The 23,322-nt window shown below is 40.1% G+C and overlaps 1 protein-coding gene across 2 annotated transcripts in view; it reads left to right on the top strand.

Annotated features, from left to right (window-relative positions):
- The window catches only part of LOC129769358 (neuropeptide Y receptor type 1), a 92,648-nt gene that overhangs the window by 65,334 nt on the left and 3,992 nt on the right, over nt 1-23,322 (top strand). For both annotated transcript variants that reach the window (XM_055771579.1, XM_055771580.1), the window contains exons 2-4: nt 7,355-7,440; nt 22,791-23,142; nt 23,197-23,318. In XM_055771579.1, the coding sequence (XP_055627554.1) occupies nt 7,356-7,440; nt 22,791-23,142; nt 23,197-23,318 (559 nt within the window). In that variant the 5' untranslated portion in view covers nt 7,355. The remainder of the gene's footprint in view (nt 1-7,354; nt 7,441-22,790; nt 23,143-23,196; nt 23,319-23,322) is intronic.

Below are 23,322 nucleotides of genomic sequence, written 5' to 3'. Positions count from 1 at the left end.
AACCTGTGGGAATTCGCTTTGCAAATATACAGGGTTTTCCAACTTTAAATTCCGAAAGTAAATTGAAATAAAACACACTTAGAATTCAAATTTCGATGAAACTTTTATTTCAAATTAAAGTTTGGTTTATGCCATTATGTGTGAAATACAACATCATTCAAATGTCCACCTAGGGCTTCCTCGCACACCTTGATCCGGAACAGGTAATTTTCGATTACTATTCGGCACATATGGGGCGGTATCTCGGTCATAACTTCACGAATGTTGTCTTTCGAATGTTCAAGAGTTTGCGGAGAGTTGGCATAGACACGGTCTTTCGCATAACCCCACAAAAAAAAGTCTAGCGGGTTCAAACCGCATGATCTGGACGGCCAATTGGCATCACCAAAACACGAAATTATGCGTCCCTCAAATTTCGTTCGCAATATGGCCATGTTCGGTCGTGTTGTGTGGCACGTGGTGCCGTCCTGCTGAAACCACATGTCATCCGTATCCATATCTTCAATTTGTGGCAAAAAAAAAATCGGTTAACATGCGGCCATAGCGCTCACCATTCACAGTTACCGTCTCGCCGTCCTCATTTTCAAAGAAATACGGCCCGATGACTCCACCAGACCATAATGCGCACCAAACAGTGACTTTTGGCGGATGCAATGGCCTCTCAACAATCACGTGTGGATTTTCTGAGCCCCATATACGGAAATTTTGGGTGTTCACATAGCCACCGAGCTCGAAATGTGCCTCATCGCTGAAAAAAATTTGATGCGAAAATTCAGCATTTTGCTGCTGTTGTTCGTTCACCAAATCCATGTATGCCCGACGCATTCCATGGTCCCCACGCTCTAATTTTTGTACCAGTTGGACTTTATATGGATGTAGGTGTAAGTCCAAATGCAAAATTCGCCGCAATGATGTGTTTGACAAGCCCAATTGCTGAGCACGCCGTGGAATTGAAACATTCGGGTCATCCTCCACACTGGCAGCAACAGCAGCAATATTTTCGGCCGAACGCACATTACGATGATGCACAGGTTTCACAATATCCGCTACGGATCCAGTTTGTTCGAATTTACGCACTACATTAGCGATTGTGTGCTCTGTAGGCCGTCCATGACGACCAAAATCCGTCCGTAATGCTCGAAAAACATTTGCCGGTTTTTCATCATTTTTATAGTATAATTCAACAAAATTAACACGTTGTGCGATGCTAAAACGATCCATATTGTAAAATGGCAGACATTCAACTAACGATATGATGCTTTGGTTGACAGCTATGTCGAACGGTTGTCAGCACAGGGCTGTATACTTTCGGAAGCCCGAAATGGAAACCCTGTACATGCAATTGGGGGATATTTTTGTTTCCACCGAGCTGTGTTTCCCTAACACGGGCTTCAAAATCAATGCGCTTGGGAAATAGAAATGAAATAAGTTGCATTGAGAGTAGAGATGGGCAAAACAGTTCACTTTGATGAACGGTTCAGTCACTAACCGTGCATCTAAGTGAATCAGTTCTTTTGAGCCGTTCTTTCGCTCTTTCATTCAGCGGTATTAAAAACAATATAGAATGTTTGAACCCAACATCAATAGACAGATATTGATTGATATCGTTTGATTAGATAATTTTTTTTTTATCCGTGTGCGATTCATACTTTTGATAATTAGTGGGGAAATATAATGTGGTTCTTCTTTAAAAGTCGCCAACTGTATGTGAAAATATGTTTATCGGCCGACAATAGTATATGTAATCAGTTGATGCGCACAAAATATGTGCAATTTTTCATAATAAATATGAAAACAGGTTCCTTGTAAGATCATGTTTCATAACAGTTCATTCAAAGAATAAATCCAACAGCTATTTTGTTTTAATTTTTACTAACAATCAATCATACAAACAATCACGATATGACGTACACGCAATAGGCCAAAAAAAGGATTGAAAGCAAACAAAAAAACTTTTTTTCTCAACTTGTTCCCAATAGATGATTTTCATGAAGATTTTTCTGATAATCAAGAAGTACGAGAATGTTACGCGGAATTAAAAAAAAATCATGAAATTAGAAATATATAGCTTTCCCTTTAAAACTAGGAACATCTGATTCAATTTTTAACCCAAAACTGCGTGAACATTAACAAAATAAACCCTGCGCTCGTTCGTTCGCAAGCAGTTCGCCCGACAACGCTTCGTTTTCAAACAGTTCGTTCTCAAACAGTTCACTCTCAATCAGTTCTTTCCCATACAGTTCACTCGCAAACAGATGCTTCTGAACCAGTTCGTTCACAAACAGTTCAATCGCAAACCGTTTTTTCGGAATCAGTTCGTTTACAAACCGTTCACTCGCAATCAGTTCGAGGGGCGAGCTACCGTTCTTTAAAAAAGAACGACCGTTGGTTCACTCTTTTTTGCGAACTAGTTCTTTCGTACCGTTCGAGAACGGTTTGCCCATCACTAATTGAGAGAAATAGATGTACACATAGTCCGTTCTGTGGTTCAATGATATCATTAGATATCATATCAAATTGAAGCCAATAAGCTAACCTTCTTTGAAAAAATACCACACTTGCGGGAAGATTGGATTCAAGAAACAAGAAACATTTGTGGAAAGGAATCATGGAAAGTTATGGAAAGGATTTGAAAAGCTATTTGGAAATTTTTGGCTTGGTTTTATTAATTAAATCGTTGACGTCGTAAACTGGTTCAGCAACAGTTCCAGTAACAGGTTGAACGAAAACCATTCCCTGTCTGGCGAAAACTTTTGAAAGTTTTCCTCTATTCTTCATCTTAATCGCCTGCGTACATATCAAGCTTTCTGTGTCAGGTTTTCTCTCAAATAAATCCTCTCATCACTATCGAAACCTATGTGTCGCAACGAGTTTCAGCTTAATCGGACATGATTTACGGGTGCCCCAAAGCGCTCAAAGTTTTGATTTTTTCATTCTCGAAAATCTTCCAAGGGGGGAGTAAAGGAAATTTGAAAAATCGAAATTTTATTTTCGATTACAAATGACTTAAAAATGCATGAAACGTCTAGATGTGACCGACCGACCATGTACATTTTGTTTATTGGTCCAAAAAAATCACCTGTGCAAAATTTTAGCTCAATCGGACATGATTTAGGAGTGACTCAAAGCACTCAAAGTTTTGATTTTTTGGCCACTCAGGCTAGAGATGGGCGAGCGCTCACGAGCCGCTCATTTTAGCCGGTTCGTCAGAAAGAGCGTAGGATCCACGGTTCTTTAAAAATGAGCCGCGGCTCTCAAATGAACGGCTCTTAAATGAAGCATATTTCACTGAGTTGATCTTAATTTTCATCCAAATTGTTTTTTTTCCTTGCTGCTGTTTAGTTTCGAGACTGCCCCAGCGTCAGTGTTGATATTAAATGGTACGCAACGAAACGATTTGATAATTATTTGACTTATGAAAGACGCAAACGAGGAGAGAATAGAGTACGCGCGGAAGCGGTAAGAGGGAAACACCCATTGTTATACTTGGACAAAAATTACTACTCAAGATATCCTGACGACGACTGTAATTATTATTGCGTGGCCAAAATACGAAAGTAGCTTTTTCACCCTCCCAACCACCCAACAAACAAATCTTTCCGCGAAGTTAGAATTGAAGGGGAAAAGCCAGAAGTGGGCGGCGACGTTCCGGGGGTAGTGTGGTAGGTTATATCGAAGGAAAATAGCGATACTGGGATGCTGTACAGAATACCGAAATGAAAACAATGGCGCCTCGGAAGTGCGGAGAAGGCAGGCGAGAGTGAAAACGTTTTTCACTTCCTCATTCACGTTTGGTGAGATTGTGATAAAAAATTAATTAAGGCAAAGTACAGGCTTGGTGGTCGTTGTCGCTATCGTGTTGACTAGTAGAACACAGTTATTTATGAAAAATGCAAATCCAAAGCCATCCCCAAAATGGCGAAATATGTATTTTTTTCAAAACCCCATCAGTATGGGTTTCTAATGAAAGGTCTTCACTAGTAGAACACAGTTATTTATGAAAAATTTAAATCCAAAATGGCGACTGTTACAAAATGACAGACTACATTTCTTCTGAAAACCCGTTCATATGGGTATTAGATGAAAGGGCTCGACTAGTAGAGCATAGTTATTTATGATAAATCCAACTCCAAAATGGCCAATTACTTTTTTCGTTTTCGATACCCCGCATATGGGTATCGAATGAAATAATTTGATTAATATAATACAGTTAATCATGAAAACATTCCATTCCAAACATTTTAAAAATTTTTGGGACATTATATGAATCAAGAGCAATCAGTTCTAGTGATTATAAAAAAGCTCTGTAATGAATTAATTTCGGAGCTGGTAATGTTTTTTACAAATCTTAAGTCAGACGAATTAGTAGCCTAACCAATACTGCTAGATCCTCGCTTCAAGCAGCAAGGTTTTGGGGATAACAGAAAGTACAACTATGCACACTAGTTGTTGATAAGGACGCTAAAATCGACATCCATGGAATACACGCCTACGAAACTACTAAAAATCGTTGGTAGTGAAGCGCGGTCATTTGTATGAGTTTGATGCATTGGTTGGCAATCTTCGATTCTCGCATGATCCAAAAGTTGTTGCAATATCTATTGTAGATAAATATTTAGCGGGACCACATTTGCTGAGAATAAACGACCCTTAGCTTTGTTGGAATGAAAGGAAATCTATCTCTCCGCGGCTCTACCATTTTTTTTTGCAAATATTATGTATTCCGGTGACTTCAGTACCATGTGAGCGAGTTTTTCCGAAAGCAGGACAAATTTGCAGTGAAAGATGTAGTAGACTTTCAACAGATAACATTGAAAGATAATGTTTATAAATTAAAAATAAATAAAGAAGATTATTGTGATGGAAATATATCAGAGAAAACCTTCAGTAAAGTAATATTTTTACTATTCTCTGCACTGATTATTGTTTTGAACTTTATTGTTTATGTCTTCCATTCTTTACATATCCGAATAAACCATTTCTTGAAAATTGAGATAACACCATATCTCGACGTTTAATGTCATTTCGTATTGAAAAAAATCTATTTCACAAATTTCCTTTACTCTCCCCTTGGAAGATTTTCGTGGATCAAAAAATCAAAACTTTGAGCGCTTTGGGGCACCCCTAAATCATGTTCGATTGAGCTGAAACTTTGCACAGATCATTATGTTGGGCCAACAAACAAAATGTACATGAACGAGAAAATTCGAACTCAAATCGAAATGGTTTTAGTATTATGTATATTTTTCAAGTTCAAATTTTCGATGTACTAGATTTAGAGCAAAATTTGTCTCGTAGAGAAAAAATAAAATTTTTGGGTTCGTATACAAAGCTGGTCAAAGGCATGTCAAAATGGTCGAAACGAAACAAAATCACCCGTTTCGAAATGCGCAATAATGTCATCCCTGATTTCGCACCCTTAATGTAAGACGTAGTCCTACGTCAAAAAATCGATGTTCATAGTGTGCTACCCCCTTAAGTTAACAATTGAGTCATTTGGTATTCAATACTCCAGTCAAAGTATCTCAATTACAATGCAAAAACTCGAATTGGAAACGGTACAGGAAGGACAGACACACGACAAACGATTTTGAGCGACAACTGCCCCGAATACTTTCGGGTTATGCAGAGAATATTTTTCTGTCTAAACATCCTAACAAAAAATAATTTTGAAATGTCTGGAATTTGTCTGGAATCGAAGCACGATGATGGAACGATTGAACTCTTACTGCTGGAGGCTAATGCTTTGTGCTGATATAAGAATAACTTCTGCTAGTCCAGAATGGCAGAGTAGACCACTGTTTGAAATAAAAACAACAAAAAGGCCAAAAAAATACAAAAATTTCCCGGCGGCAGCAAATAAGTTTCAAGACATTGGTTGCGTTGGGAAAGTTTTGCATAATCTTTTGTGACGAAGCGCAAAATATTATTCTTGTTTATAGCTGCTTTCCTCCCAACCTCCACCGGCAATAACATCGGATGTGAACCGGGAAATCTGTGGAGTAAAGGGAAAATGATCTTGCGAAAGGGGAAAATGATCTTCTTCAAACCACTCCAAGGTCACTTGTCGGAAAAACAAAACTTCTTGAGGCGGATGAAAATTGAATGATATACCCAGCTTTTCCCGGATGTCTTCCGGGACTGAGCGCTAAACATGAATCATTTTTTGTGCACAATAATATCCGGCATCCCAGATTTATACCATAATCTTCTTATCTATTTATGGTATAGTGTAACCACTTGAAGCTGAAAGTGGGTAGGAAATACTGCTCCCGCATGTTTGCTTTCTTACATGCGCAAATTTTCTCAACCATTCTTTTCTCAGAATTAACCTTTAATATTACGCAAGACGAATGATTTTTCAAGTTTCGAAAAATCGCGAAGCGATATCTACGCACCAACAAATCGGAATGATATTGTATTGTGCAACATAATGACAATTCACGAACGTGTCAAATCGCTCCATCATCTGGAATAAGATTTTCGTAAAAACTTCATTCGAGAAAAAGTCTTTATCATTGTTTGAAAGGATTAACAACCCCAGCGTTCGGTTGGCAATCAACACACAACCTTTCCTCCAAATCATCACCTCTCCCTGTCACGATTCCGGAAAAACTCGAAATTGATTGGTGCGATCCGGGTAGGGTTGGGTTTTATTTGAATGGGAGCGGAGGATGTCAAAATGTGTACGAAACTGATCGGATTTCGTGGGATGGCTTGTACTTTTCGAGAGTCATGGCGGATCTCGCTCGGTTCGAGACGACGCGTCATTCGTGGCTGCTGAGATGAAATAGAATCAAACAGTCGGAATATTGTGTCTGGGACAGATAGATAAGAAGATTAAAATAAGAATTGAAGAATGTGTTTCCGACGGTAGAAAAAATTTCGTCAGAAAAGTTTTGAAACAGGGTGAAAAATTCGTGACAGCGTTATTTAGGAAGCGGTTTATCCAGCATTGAATAAGCTCCTAACGATGTCATACTTTTAGACGGTCCCGCGAATGACGATGTGAGATATGTTTATTTTGCTGCTAAGAGAAACACTCAAGTGGGAGTCCTATCGCAAAATAAAAGTTCCCTTCGAGGTGACCTAATATGCTCCCCTTTATTCCGCGCGGCGAATGACGTTTCTCGCTTTATTATTGAAGCCACCTTTCTTTTCAGCTCGTATTCGATACTCGAATCGATAACATATGAGGACACGACTATAACTATAACAAACTATGATCACGCCATTCGCCTGCGGGAACACCGTGACTTGAACAGTATCACGTCATTCGCCGCGCGGAATAAAAAAGACTGTTTCGTTTCGTTCATATCAATAATATCGGTCTTTCATTTATTTTCCCTTTCAGAATGCACGCAGCGGATGGAATTGCCTATCATTATGCAAACAACAACTCACTAAACACGAGTGATATAGAGATCGTGAAAGAACAAGGTGAGTGCTGTCAGTTGCGCATGATGTAGGTTCAGATTGAGAGCGGCTTGTTACGAACCACAGAACCAAAAAAAAATATAGGGGAAGTGGGGGCAAAGTGGTCACCCTAAGGAACATGCCCATTCGCTGTGTCCACATACCACTAAAATTCCCGTTCTTCGAAGAAAATTGTAGCTCAACTTATTGTAGTTAAAGATAGTAAACGGTTTTTATTATGAAAATTGAAAATAGTACATTTTTCATTATCAGTTTGTTCGTTTGTTTGTTTATTACCTGGTAGCGTAAAGGAAAACCTTTTTCACTTGCTACCTGCGAATTTTCGGAGGATATAACTACACTATAATTATCTTAATGCATAAAATTTAACAAATTCAACATAATTAACATTATTAGCGGTTCAAAAACTCGAGACAGCCCCTCTTAAAAACTGCTACCGATGTCGAGCGTCTGACGATAGGAGGTAAATAGTTGTAGTTTATTACACCTCGAACGAACAACGAATTTGAGTAGCTGGTTGAGTTGTTGGGTGGAATAATGAGACTCTGAAGGCGGCGTCCTTGGGAAAACAACAGCTTTTGAAAGAGAACGGAGACTGCGTCATTATTATTTTGCGCAGGAATATGCATGAGCGATACACGTAGAACTTCTCTAGTGGACATCCGATTAAATTTTTCTGTAAATGGCTGACGTGTGCGTAGCGGGTCAAGCCGTAGACAAATCTTACACAGGAAAACAACGCTATCCTCAATCTTTCCATAGCATGGGAACTTGGTTTGACATGTAGGAGTTCGCCAAACATAAAGTGAGGTAGGATCAGTGCTTTGAACAACTTCAGGCGCGTTTCGTTGGGAGCAGCAGAAGCAAAACAGTAGAGCGAACGAAGGCTTGCATATTTGCAATTTTCTCGCATTGCTGATCGATCAAGCCATCCCATTCTAGGTCCGATTGAAAAATGTAACCGAGGATAGTCGCGCTTTCCGTCCACTCTATAGTCTGCCCATCCATAGTAATCGAGGGTAGCAGATTCAATTGAGCAGCGTTCCTACGAAGGCCCTTAAAAACATGGCTTTGCTCTTTGGTGGATTCACAAATAGCTGGTTTTGACAAGACCATTCCATGATTAGTAAAAAGGTTGAAAATCGAATATTTTTTAGTGTGGAGGTAAAGTTGTAACCTGTGGGGGGCAAAGTGGTCCCTCTCACATATCACGCTAGTAGAGATAGATTTATGCGTGTTTTCTTGGCCAAATTCGTTTAAATCATTATTGAAGTAGTAGTAGTGTAGTAGTGTTATTGAAGTAGTAGTACACCCATACCTCGCTATGCGGCCACTCATCATACGGCATTTCGCTATAACGGCCCTCTTCAATTAAGGCATGTTTTAGATTTACGGTCTAAAATGTTTCGCTATAACGGCAAAAAAAATAACCTGGCTCTCTTCTCAAAATGATCTCTCTTTCCACGATTTTAATATTATACGCTTGGACCGCGATGACAGATACGGAGGGGTACTATTGGGGATCAATAAGTGTCACTCATTTTTTAGAATTGACCTTCCACCTATTGGAGGGATCGAAGCTGTTGCTTGTCATGCAAACATCAGAGGCAAAGACCTCTGTATAGTCAGCTTGTATTGGCCTCCGAGAGCTGCGGTTAGCCGCAAGCAACTTGTTGACATGTGCTCACTCCTTCCTGAGCCACGATTAATCTTGGGAGACTTCAACTCTCACGGAACTGCCTGGGGGGAACAGTACGACGACAATCGTTCATCGTTGATATATGACCTTTGTAACAGCTTCAATATGACCGTTTTGAACACTGGGGAAACAACACGTGTACCTAAACCTCCTGCTAACCCAAGTGCTCTTGACCTCTCGCTTTGCTCGAATTCACTATCGTTAGATTGCAAGTGGAATGTAATCCAGGATCCCAACGGTAGTGACCACTTGCCAATCAAAATTTCTATCACCAATGGGTTGAATTCTTCTGAATCTATAAACATGGCATACGACCTCACAAGACACATTGACTGGAAAAAATATGCGGACGCGATTGCTCTAGCCATCAATTCCAGAGATGGTTTGCCTCCATTGGAGGAGTATAACTTCATTTCTCGTTTGATATATGACAGCGCGGTTCGCGCTCAAACGAAACCCATCCCAGGTTCCACTATTCGTCGAAGGCCTCCCAATCCATGGTGGGATGGCCAGTGTTCCAAGCTTTATGGAGATAAATCGAATGCATTTAAAGCTTTTCGGAAACGTGGAACCCCTGAAAATTTTCAGACGTATTTGGACCTTGAAAATCAATTTAAAAACTTGATCAAAGGGAAAAAACGTGCTTATTGGCGAAATTTCGTGGGAGGTTCATCACGAGAAACGTCAATGAAAAAATTATGGAAAGTGGCTCGAAACATGAGAAATCGCTCTTCATCCAATGAAAGCGAAGAATATTCACATCGATGGATTTTTAATTTTGCACGAAAGGTTTGTCCCGATTCCGCTCCAGTGCAAAGAATTATTCGAGATATACCACAAGATAGGTGCGATCTTGATTCCGAGTTTTCGATGGTAGAATTCTCTCTTGCTCTCCTTTCATGTAACAATTCTGCGCCGGGATCGGATAGAATTAAGTTCAACTTGCTGAAAAACCTCCCTAATGTGGCGAAACATCGCTTGTTGAATTTATTCAATCGGTTTATGGAGCATAATATTGTTCCAGATGATTGGAGACAAGTACGAGTTATAGCTATTCAAAAACCCGGAAAACCCGCGTCCGACTTCAATTCGTACCGCCCAATAGCAATGCTGTCTTGTATACGGAAATTGTTGGAGAAAATTATCTTGTTTCGCCTTGATCGATGGGTTGAAACGAATGGCCTACTCTCAGATACACAATATGGGTTCCGCAGGGGCAAGGGGACGAATGATTGTCTTGCGTTGCTTTCTTCAGAAATTCAAATGGCTTACGCCGAAAAAAAACAAATGGCTTCAGTATTCTTGGACATAAAGGGGGCCTTTGATTCTGTTTCAATAGAGGTTTTGTCAGACAAATTACAATCTCGGGGTCTGCCGCCTCTATTGAATAATATGTTATATAACTTGCTTTGTGAGAAACATTTGAACTTTTCTCACGGAGATTCGGCAGTAAGTCGGGTCTCTTACATGGGACTCCCCCAGGGCTCATGTTTAAGCCCCCTTTTGTACAACTTCTATGTAAGCGACATTGACAATTGCCTTACACAAAATTGCAGCCTAAGACAACTTGCAGATGATGGAGTGGTGTCTGTCGTAGGATCAAACGAATCCGACCTGCAAGAATCCTTACAAGATACTTTGAACAATTTTTCAACCTGGGCCATTGGGCTAGGGATCGAATTCTCCACGGAGAAAACAGAGATGGTGGTTTTTTCTAGGAAGCATAAACCAGCAAAACCAAAGCTTCAACTTTTGGGTAAACCGATCACTCATGCTATGTCATTCAAGTATCTTGGGGTCTGGTTCGACTCTAAATGTACTTGGGGGGCCCATATTAGGTATCTGAGTAAAAAATGTCAACAAAGAATAAACTTTCTCCGTACAATTACCGGCACCTGGTGGGGAGCCCATCCCGAAGATCTTATAATGTTGTATCGAACAACTATTCTCTCAGTGATGGAGTATGGCAGTTTCTGTTTTCAAACAGCTGCCAAAACACACCTCATTAAACTCTAGCGAATTCAGTATCTTTGTCTCCGTATCGCGTTGGGATGTATGCCCTCAACGCATACCATGAGTCTCGAGGTTTTGGCAGGCCTACTCCCACTAAAAGATCGCTTCAATTTATTATCTCTTCGGTTCTTCATCCGGTGTAAGGTCATGAACCCATTGGTGATCGGAAATTTTGAGCAGCTGATCGAGCTAAATTTTCACTCCGGATTCATGAGTTCATATCATGAATTCATCTCCATGCAGGTTGATCCTTCTTCGTATATTCCCAACCGTGTTTGTTTCCCTGACTACATCAATTCCTCTGTGCATTTTGATCTGTCCATGAAGCAAGATATCCATGGATATTCAGATTACCAACGATCGAGGATCGCTCCAACGATCTTCGATGAAAAGTATGGGGGTATCAATTGTGATAATATGTACTTTACTGATGGGTCCACTATAAACGAGTCCACAGGATTTGGAGTGTTCAACGAATTTTTTAGCACCTCACACAGTCTTCAGAATCCTTGCTCAGTGTATATTGCTGAATTGGCAGCGATACACTGGGCGCTGGACAGCGTCGCCTCACGACCTGTTGAACACTATTACATTGTAACGGATAGTCTTAGCTCTGTCGAAGCTATCCGTTCAGTGAGGCCGGAAAAGCACTCGCCGTACTTCCTTGAGAGAATACGAGAAATTTTGAGTGCTTTATCCAGACGCTGTTATGTCATTACCTTTATCTGGGTCCCTTCACATTGCTCAATTCTGGGTAATGAGAGGGCTGACTCATTAGCAAAGGTAGGTGCAATTGAAGGCGATATATATCAGCGTCAAATCGCCTTCAATGAATTTTATTCTTTAGTCCGCAAAAATACCCTAGTTAACTGGCAACGCAAATGGAACGAAGATGAACTGGGCCGGTGGCTCCACTCGATTATCCCTAAGGTTAGCCTCAAACCATGGTTCAAAAGTCTGGACTTGAGTCGGGACTTTATTCGCACCTTCTCTCGACTCATGTCCAATCACTGTTCGTTAGATGCGCTACTCTTTCGTATTAATCTTGCCGACAACAATCTTTGTGTTTGTGGCCAAGGTTACCACGACATCGAGCACGTTGTTTGGTCGTGCGAGCTGTATCTTGTCGCCAGATCGAATTTAGTAGTCACCCTTCGGGCCCGAGGAAGGCAGCCCAATGTGCCGGTGAGAGACGTGTTGGCTCGGTTAGACCTTGATTACATGTCCCAAATATATGTATTCCTTAAAGCTATCGATCTTCGTGTGTGATTGTCCTTATACCCTTAGTTTTTCCTTTTCCTTTTCCTTTGTGAGAGATCGGATCCCTTCTTAAGAATAAGATGAAATGTAAATACATATTAGATATAAGATAGGTTTAAGAATTGAGTGTGATGAGTGTGATTGAGAGTGTGAGTGTGATCATTGTCAACATATCCTCATATCCCCTCCTTTTCCTGAAGAAAATATGTCACCCTTCTAAACTCGAGTTGACCGCGAGTAATCGGTTTCCTATATTATTAACATTAGAATTAAGGAAAAATGTTTATATACTAGTAACAATACAGTACGGAGTTCGGCTCCTTTAAACCTATGTAACTGAGCCTGTAAAAATAAACGATTTAAATAAAAAAAAAAACGGCAAAAAAAATATTTTCGACGTCGATATACAACTGATTCTTTATACGGCTTTTCGCTTTGCGGCCAAGTTTCGTGGAACGTATCCAGGCCGTAAAGCGAGGTATGGGTGTAGTGTATTAAATGAGCTTGGCCTATTTACCTAGAATCGTAATTGAAATTTTCTCATACGTACAAAAACGTAGTAGGAAACACATCATGTTTTTCAAAATGAGGCTTGGTTTCGGTTGGGGTGGCATATTTTTCCTGGGCCAAAACCACAAAACGGACTCCTTTAAGAACAGAAGTTGATAAGGTATATCAGCTTTTGAAAACGGAACATTGTCAGTAGTAGTCCTCCACTGACCATTTTGCCCCCCAAACAACGAAATGCGAAATAATCGCTGAAATTGAACAAAATATCTGTTCACCTCCCCTAGAATATATGAACAGTCGTCCAAACTGTTGATTTGTCACAAATATCAGGTCAAATAAACTAAATTTCACTAGAAATTCCTTAAATTCGAAACGCACAAAACTACGGCCGAATGGCTACCGAGAGAGCGTTTTTTGTTTTTATTTATTCCTTGACTCAAACTTCATGAAATTCTTCAAACATAAGATGACTATCAATACGGTGTCAATAGTCCATAGTTATACAGGGTTTTCCATTTCGGACTTCCGAAAGTATACAGCCCTGCGCTGACAACCGTTTGACATAGCTGTCAACCAAAGCGTCATATTGTTAGTTGAATGTCTGCCATTTTACAATATGGATCGTTTTAGCATCGCACAACGTGTTAATTTTGTTGAATTATACTATAAAAATGATGAAAAACCGGCAAATGTTTTTCGAGCATTACGGACGGATTTTGGTCGTCATGGACGGCCTACAGAGCACACAATCGCTAATGTAGTGCGTAAATTCGAACAAACTGGATCCGTAGCGGATATTGTGAAACCTGTGCATCATCGTAATGTGCGTTCGGCCGAAAATATTGCTGCTGTTGCTGTCAGTGTGGAGGATGACCCGAATGTTTCAATTCCACGGCGTGCTCAGCAATTGGGCTTGTCAAACACATCATTGCGGCGAATTTTGCATTTGGACTTACACCTACATCCATATAAAGTCCAACTGCTACAAAAATTAGAGCGTGGGGACCATGGAATGCGTCGGGCATACATGGATTTGGTGAACGAACAACAGCAGCAAAATGCTGAATTTTCGCATCAATTTTTCTTCAGCGATGAGGCACATTTCGAGCTCGGTGGCTATGTGAACACCCAAAATTTCCGTATATGGTGCTCAGAAAATCCACACGTGATTGTTGAGAGGCCATTGCATCCGCCAAAAGTCACTGTTTGGTGCGCATTATGGTCTGGTGGAGTCATCGGGCCGTATTTCTTTGAAAATGAGGACGGCGAGACGGTAACTGTGAATGGTGAGCGCTATGGCCGCATGTTAACCGATTTTTTTTGCAACAAATTGAAGATATGGATACGGATGACATGTGGTCTCAGCAGGACGGCGCCACGTGCCACACAACACGACCGAACATGGCCATATTGCGAACGAAATTTGAGGGACGCATAATTTCGCGTTTTGGTGATGCCAATTGGCCGTCCAGATCATGCGATTTGAACCCGCTAGACTTTTTTTTGTGGGGTTATGCGAAAGACCGTGTCTATGCAAACTCTCCGCAAACTCTTGAACATTTGAAAGACAACATTCGTGAAGTTATGACCGAGATACCGCCCCATATGTGCCGAAAAGTCATCGAAAATTACCTGTTCCGGATCAAGGTGTGCGAGGAAGCCCTAGGTGGACATTTGAATGATGTTGTATTTCACACATAATGGCATAAACCAAACTTTAATTTGAAATAAAAGTTTCATCGAAATTCGAATTCTAAGTGTGTTTTATTTCAATTTACTTTCGGAATTTAAAGTTGGAAAACCCTGTACTACAAACAAGCAGGTGACCATTTTACCCCACGTGACAACATTACCCCCACTACCTCCACCGTCAATTAAGGCTATTTGGATAAACTGACCAGACGTCCCGCGTTACGCGGGACAGTCCCGCATTTCAACACAATGTCTCGCGTAAGATTACGTCCTGCGAAATGTCCCGTATTTGGCAAAAGAAACGAAATTGTCCCGCGATATCAATATATTTCAATATCACAATATGGTGATATTGATTTTCTTAAATGGATGAACCTCAAATTTTAATTCTGTTCAAGAGGGCTTCTAATGCATTCAAAGATTGATACGTTGAGCTGGTTTCGTCGCACCGATAGTGGGCTTTTTGTTTAGAGAATGTCAACTGGAAGCGACAGCAACAAAATTGGAAACGATTTTTTATAAAAGTCTCCTATTGATCCGCAGGGACCAACGTGAGCCAGAAGAAGAGTTCATATTTGTTCCCCTAGCTCGGTCAGGGCTTAACGTTTTAAATAAGCCGGAAAAACTAGTGTATACTCGACAGGAAGAGGCAGGGTTGTTTGATGAAGTATCGTAAATGAAGCGCTGGGCGGTCTTACGGAAATTGGCCGGAACCTCAACCATGGCCGATGAAAAGATGTATGTCGGCGTATTCTTTTACCTTTTCATGGCTTTGGTGGTCGACAGTCTCTCCATTTTGGCCATCGCCCAAAAGTTTTCTATCGGCTGCAGCTGAGGAATGTTGGGACAATGTTTATCAATGTTTATCTCCAGCCGATCCATCCTCCAGTGACCTTTGGCATAATGGGTTGATTCCAAGTTCGGCATCAAGACCACATCACCTTCGCAACTTCCGGTAAGCACTTCGTATTATATATCTCCCCGTTCACCATATGACTCGAAAGAAGAGTGGCTTGGACATTCACGCCTGTCAGTGAAGGATCTTCTTCGAGAACTTGATGTGGATGATATATTCGACATCATCGCTTACCTGAGAAACGTAAAGTACCCGGTCCCCTGCCATTCGTCGAACTCTAGCATCAAGTACGTCTCATCTTTCATTATGAGCACGAATAGAAGTTTTTCACTTCTTTCGCCGGAAAGAAGTTTTTCACCAGCACCTCAAGCTACTCCTTCTGGGTGATTGCCTGCTGCTCAGATACGGCCGGTCTCGTCTGACGCTTCCGCATAAAAATGTCCATTTTGGCCAGATTCTCCTAAACCCTTTGGCCGGTTGCTTCGATCTCCCGGCTTAAGGAGCGGCAGGGGGATGAGGTTGTAAATACCAGATCGGCTATATCTGGCGGACACAAAGTGCCTCAGGATGTCCAACTTCTCCACTGTGGGGTGGAGCATGCAGTATGAAAAACTCATCAGGTTGCTTGACAGTGCTGCATCTGCGAATTAACAGCCTTGAATCATTTTTGTTGTAGGCCTTATAAACGTAAGATTAAGGGAAAATTTGTTCCATTAAATTATCTTCCATCGCCATCCAAAATTGGTCTATTTTTTTGAATGCATACGTTAACACTAAAATCGATGAAAAATGAATTGGAATTTTCGAGCATTCCATTCAGTAGTTTGAAGAAAATTGTAGAATTTGAATCGTGCTTGCCAGGCGTAAATGCTCTGATTGAGCGAGTGATTTTCAGGCGTAAACAAAATCTAAACCGCCGAAAAATCACAACTGAATGCCGATAGGGGAGAACTGTACAAAACGCACCGATGAGGTAAAATGGTCCAAGCCATCAATTGTGAAAAATCTTTAGATTAGTCATGTAAAATGATATATTACTTTACTCATTTCAGTTCGCAGTAATCTCTTCCACATATTCACAGTACACAAACATGCCCATCATAATAAAATAAGATACAAATTGAGAAAAACTAATGCATCTGCCTTTTCTGTAAATATTCATGGTTGTTTGGTAAGATTTTTCGGTTAGTCAATGTTTAAATATTTACACTCTACCTCCACAACGAATCATTGAACTTTATGATCACACTTAAAAATCACACCAACATGTCATATTTTACAAGAATTTTGCCAAAAATTGTGAAAGCAAGAATTGGGGCAGTATGCACAGGAAAAAATATTCGTTACATAGGTTATAAAAACAAACGTTCGTTTTAACCAATGCCCTGGCATGTAACCATTTTTTTGTGGTTCGCACAGAAAATCATTGCCCCTTGGAATACATTCAAGTCGTGTTATTTGGCTTAAGAAATCTCAACCAAGTGTTAATAAATGACGCTAGTTAATACATACGTTGAGACAGCAAAAGTTCCACAAGGGAACGTTAACGCCATTCAAGAAGAAGAACAGAAAATCATAAGCATAGTATTTACTCCAAGCCGCACTCACATTACGGAACAAACAAAAGGAATTTGACAGCATGACTGAATTGACCACAATCACATTACGAGAAGAACAAAAGAAACTTGTACGTTTGAGCCCTTTCTATGCAGCCTACGCTCAATTTGTGTTGGTTGGGATAGGGATGTCAGCCCTTTGGTTCTGACTTTCTCTCTTCGCTTTGATGATATTAGTTGCATAGTGGGTCTAATTGATTGCATAATGTGATAAAATTGCAACAAGTTTATTGGTTTTACACTATTTATTTGAAATTTTATTCATGTAATGAATTTTCAATAAGCTGTATCTAGCATCGAATATGTTTTTTTTATGAAATATAACAAATAGAAGTACTTTTATTAACTTATCGATAAAAAAAAAAACATTGAAATTTCGGGCATCCTGCAAGCCCACTGTGTGCGCTGTGCTCGTTTGTTTTGATACGTCTAACCAAGTTGTTATGATGCGTTCTGCCCATGGATAATGGCATTTCACCCAACCATATGTTTTGAACTGTCCACGGAAATATTAAAAAATCCTTGCAAATTCGAGTATGTTATATCAAATTACATCAGGGATATAATTGGCAGTGATGGAAGAAGTATTCTAGATGTTAAACAGCATGAATCAATTACAAGAAGTGCGGTAAATGACTGATTTGCTTAAATGGTGCGTTTTGTACCACTCTCTCCTACATACAAAAGAAATAATACAAATCAGTTTAGACTCGCTATACTATGGTTTATATTAACATAACGTATATACATAACGTTTTGTTTTTTGTATCCCGCGTTAGAACTTTGACCATCTGGTAACTTTATATTTGGAATAGCATGCAATAAGGACATTTTTGTTAAGAAATCGATTTGAATTTCTTCCAACGTATAAATACATTTAATAAGGCGGTATAGAGTGTAATCTCTGGTTACGTCTTCCTTCGGAGCGGAAGTAAAAGAAGTTGGCCCGGCTCATGAGTTGTTGAGTCTGATAGGTAGGAACAGGTGGAGTCGCCTCCCTGATGTCGGTGATTGGCACTAAAGTGGCGGAAATAGGCCGACGAAAAATAAGCGAAGATAAAAAAAAAATGGGTTGAGTCGATCTTCAAACGGCGTAAAGCGTTTTATCTTAACTTCATGAGAGAGCCCGGGAGAGATTCCCACGTTACAGAGTTCAGGGAAGCTGCTACGTATGGAAGGGGAGAGTGAAGGTTGGAATATGGTTTTTCGAAATCAGAATGATTCGGCCAATGACAATCTTCAGATTTCCGAGGATAGCCGACAAAATTTTGGGAAATGACGTACTTTCTGTAAGTACGTTTGATTTCACTTTCCCTGATCTGAGGATGTCTAGGCACGCTTACTTTGTTCGTGACTGCGGAAAATAGTGCGCGTGCTCGTTTGATTAATTCCAAAAAGGTAGCTAAGTTTAAGGCAGCATAAAACTCGTTCCTTTTTTTCAAAATCTTTGTTTTTTAGGTCTATGTTAAAATGAGAGGCAGTGATTAGGAAGTAACGTGTTGTGCGTGTGTGTGCTTACGAATCACAGGTGATTTGACCTTCTCTTTACGTTGGCGATCAAATGTGCTATGTGCTAACATTCCATCGCACAGCTACCTATTCTCCCGCAGGCAGTAAGGAGTAGCCACTTCATCGCGAAGATAATTCGCTGGCTCGGAGAGCCCGTCATCAACATCCGCAGCACGAACAACAATATCGCCCGTAGGAAACGAATCATCAGTAGCAGTCAACAATTTCAAATCAATAGCTGGTGAGTCCGTTTCAAGCTAGTTTTTGTACGGAGGGTGACGTCCGGTGATGACGTCAAGGAGTTTTTTTTATCTACTGCCCTAAGTCGGGATGAACCGAACGGCGAGAAGAAAATCGCGTCCGAGATTTTTTGTCAAAAGCCAAATGGAATTGCTGGGCATCATTGTTGACCCCTCCACACAAAGCGCTCAATAGAATCAAAAGACCCCGGGGCCACAAAAGCTCAATTTCACGCACACACCTCTCATAGAAAGCTTTCAAGCTATAATTCGAATGGAAGATAATAGGATAGCAGGATTAACCGAATAAATGTATGTTGCAATATCATTTATGTAATATTTAATTAAACGGTATTAAAATGCAAACATATTTAGTTATCAAATGTTAGCACAGACTGAAGCTTTAATACTGTGAAAGTATTTTATGTTGCACATCATAAATTGTATCGCGCTCGTTTTTCGTTTTATGTGGAACAATAAATCTTTTTAGTGTTTTTGGCGCTCTCTATGGCCTGGCCTATGATGATAATTAATCGGGTATGAGTGAAATCTACCGATTTCTTTGAAGCTTGAATTCGATTGATGGGGGTCTGATTGAATGTTTCGTTTTGGTTAGAGTTCCGTGACCTGGCTGGAGCGATCCGTACTTCTATTTCGGAAGTAGAGTACCTGAACTCGCCCTTACAGGGAGTCTCAACCGGACAAAATTGTTCTTGGCGGGCAGTCTCCTTAGGGAGTGGCGCTTAAGCTGCGCGCTTTTATAGGATCGGCCAGCCCACGGCTACAAGATGTGATATTGCTTTGGCATTCTAGCCGTTCTAGCGTATTCTAGAGCTCAGCACTCCAGAACTCATTCAAGGCGTGTTATTCGGCATAGAAAATTTTAACTAAGTACTGCTTATAAAAATGACGCAAGTAACATCTACGTTGAGAAAGGCAAAAGTTCCACTGGGAACATTAGTGCATCCATCGTAACCATTATTCTTTTTCTTGGTGTTATACCTATAACAGTTTTCAATAACACTATGCGACAATGATTTCACATTCGGTAAGTACCATAGTCGTTACTAGTATCCGCAAAGCTGTTGGTCATGGCTCTCATGAGCGACACTGAAACACTGATGAATTTATTGATTATCCAAGTGGTTTCCCAGTATCTCTTCCCAAAATTACCCACAACACCCCAAAAATCCTAAGAAATGATCCAAAAATTATGCTATGCAACTATGCAACACCTTTCGCAAAGTGGCAACAGAAAATCCACACTACATCGGTCGTGTGGTGGCTGCGAAGGTGACAACCACAGAAGCAGAACAAAATTTCACCATGAGTTTTCACCCGAAAAACACAGCTAGAAAAAATTTGTAAATTTGGAAAATCGAAATTTTTTTTCGATGCCATATGACTTAAAAATGCATAAAACGTGGAGACCTGAAGTCTTCTCGAAAAAAAATTTTTGGCCGAAAATCGACTTTCTGGGACTTAGCCTGAGTGGGGATGAAAGTATGGAAAAGAACCGGCCTTGTACATTTTGTTTATTGGCCCAAAAAAATTACCTGTGCAAAATTTCAGCTCAATCGGACATGATTTAGGGGTGCCTCAAAGCACTTAAAGTATTGATTTTTGCCATGCAAATGAAGCATACATTTCTGCATAATTCATTAACTAATCAAGCAAACGGAACCAAATTTGGCGTGATGAGGGCAAGAAACATTTTTAAGGTGGTTCAAAACTCCTCCCACCTTTCTAAAGGGGGGGGGGGCTGCCATGTAAATGAAACACAAACTTCTGCATAACTCGAGAACTAATCAAGCAAATGGAATTTGCTATGTGAGGGTTTTTGGGTACGAGAAATGTTTCTATGATGGTATGACACCCCTTATTCCTCTGGAAAGGAGAGGGGATCCCATAAAAATAATACACATATTTCAACCAAACATATTTCAACCAAACATATTCCAACCAACCATGACAATTGAAAATTGTCGGAAAACTCTGAAGAAAGATGGGAAAATTCGAAAACTTCTATTCCCATAAGTTCTTTAATTAGAAAGTGACAAGCGTTGTTAGTCCATTTGATGTTTGTACTAACGAAATTGATTTTTGTTCGAAAGTGGAAATGGATTTTAATGTGATCAAACGCACTCCTATATCTTCTTCTATCTATATAAATAAAAATTTAACACGTTGAGCCCCGACCGAAATAGAGGACCGACAATTAACTTTTCGTCTGGCCCGTGTCGGTCCCAGCTAATCGAGAGTGGACTTTTCTAAATATCATTTTGTAACTTTGATGTTGCCGTTCCCAATACCGACACTCTCCGAATGAAAAGTCTACTATCGGTCCTGTAAAATCGGCACAAAAAAGACGGAAAATTCAGTGTCAGTCCCCAGGGACCGGCGCGGGGCTCAACGTGTTGATGGATAGAAGCAAAACTCGAGGAAGGAATTCTCCGATTCAGGGCTGTCTTTATTCTATCTTATTTTCGGTATCAAACATTTATTCCATGTAACGGAGAAACATGTTATTTGCAAGTGGTTGAAAAAATTCTGAACGAGAATTTTGTCTGGAATTAATCTGATAATCTATTTTGATAGAAGTACCAGGAATTTTATAGCAAAAGGTAATTCTAAAGGGTCGATTAGAAGATCAATCAATGAATAGTTCTGCTATTGGACCCATGAACGTTCGCTTGGCAAGAAAACGAGAATGTTTGAAGGTATTGATAACAAAAAAATAATTTTGGGCGAGACGAAGTTTAGTGGGTCAGCTAGTTTATAATAAAAGTAATAATGGTAATGAATTAACTTTTTTTTTGCTCGGCGATTTTTGATATAAATAATACTATTGGTCGAAGATATAGTGTGATTTTTGTTGTTGTTGCAAACAAAAGTTTCTTGTGCCAAAACGTTGAAAATGTTGCAAAATACATTTGGTGACTCAATTTTATCGAAAAAAACGGGTATTTAAGGCATTCAAATACGGTCGAGAAGAGATGAATTGTTTGCCACGTCAAGGACAATCATCCACCTTTTCAACTGATGAAAACATCGTTAAAATAAAAGCTTGGAAATCCTAATTTACGTTTGAGAGAACTAGCTCGTGAATTAAACATCTCTCGCGAGATCGTTCATCATATTGTTTTTCTGGGCATGAGAAATATCGTTGCACGACTAGTGCCAAAGAAGTTCTTCGAAAATTTCATCGCAATCGAGTGGCCGAAGACATACTTGTAACTGAATACAGCTAGAAGAAGTGTTTGGATAACTGGATTTTTCCTTAGAAAATGTGTATTACTTGAGAAGAGGCCTATTCCGAAGGCGATAATACACTGCGTTTCACAACTATAGAACCACTAATTTTTTTTTGATAGATTGTTGCGTGGACGAAGCTATTCTGTAACAACACAAAGATGGTCAATGAGGGTCCTGAATTTTGAACTCACGATCGATCGCTTACTAAGCGAACGCGCAACCAATGTGGCTACGGAGACCCCCCAATGTCTCTAGTTGTGCATGAAGAATTTTGTTCGCCGTTTAAAACGCGTTATCGAAAAAAGGGGTGGTCACATCGACAATGTCCTAAAATAAGCTTTATTTTCGTATTTTAAAAATAAAAATCGGTTCACTTTTGTAAAAGTTATTAAAATTTGTTGCGTGAGCGTTTAATCTGAAAGACCCTGTATATTATGGAATTTTAAAATCTGTTGTTCTTTCAGTCGTTATACGAACTTATTGAATGGTATTTAGCCAAGAGGCATACATGAGTTTCAGTTTACTTTTTGAAAACCATCAATGATTGGATTTACTTTTGCTCATAAAAATTTCCATTTTATTTATCTTTTTTTTTTGCATAATATATTGTTTCACTGCCCAATATATTTTTAATTATATCATTGTATCACAACTGGTTGTTCCAATTCCCATGTGTGTTATGTATTCATTCTTTCCTTCCACAGACGCACTGTACGATGTTCCGGTGGGTATAGTGGTGGTGCTGTCGCTGTTCTACGGTACAATCAGTATTCTAGCTGTGATAGGCAACTTGCTGGTGATATGGATCGTCCTTACGACGAAGTACATGCAAAATGTCACGAACATGTTCATAGCAAATTTGGCTCTGGCGGACGTTACGATCGGGATGTTCGCCATCCCGTTCCAGTTCCAGGCAGCGGTGCTGCAGCGTTGGAATCTTCCAGAGTTCATGTGCCCCTTCTGTCCGTTTGTGCAGCTACTCAGCGTCAACGTGTCGGTTTTTACGCTGACCGCCATCGCGGTCGATCGACACAAGGCCATTATTAATCCACTTAGGTAAATAGATGTTGTTCATAACATTAGTGTTTGATTCATGTTAAAACATTCCAGAGCTCGTAAATCGAAAAATGTCCCCAAATTTGTACTCAGTGCCATTTGGGTGACGTCGTTTGCGCTGGCCGCACCGACCATTTTCGCTCTGCGGGTTGTTCCCGTGTCAATAGTTAGTCTGGGTAG

This window comes from Toxorhynchites rutilus, chromosome 2 (genome assembly GCF_029784135.1).
Source record: "Toxorhynchites rutilus septentrionalis strain SRP chromosome 2, ASM2978413v1, whole genome shotgun sequence".
In the NCBI taxonomy this organism is placed as follows: Eukaryota; Metazoa; Arthropoda; class Insecta; order Diptera; family Culicidae; genus Toxorhynchites; species Toxorhynchites rutilus.
Note: the sequence above shows the minus strand (reverse complement) of the source record. Positions and strands in the feature narration are given on the sequence as shown.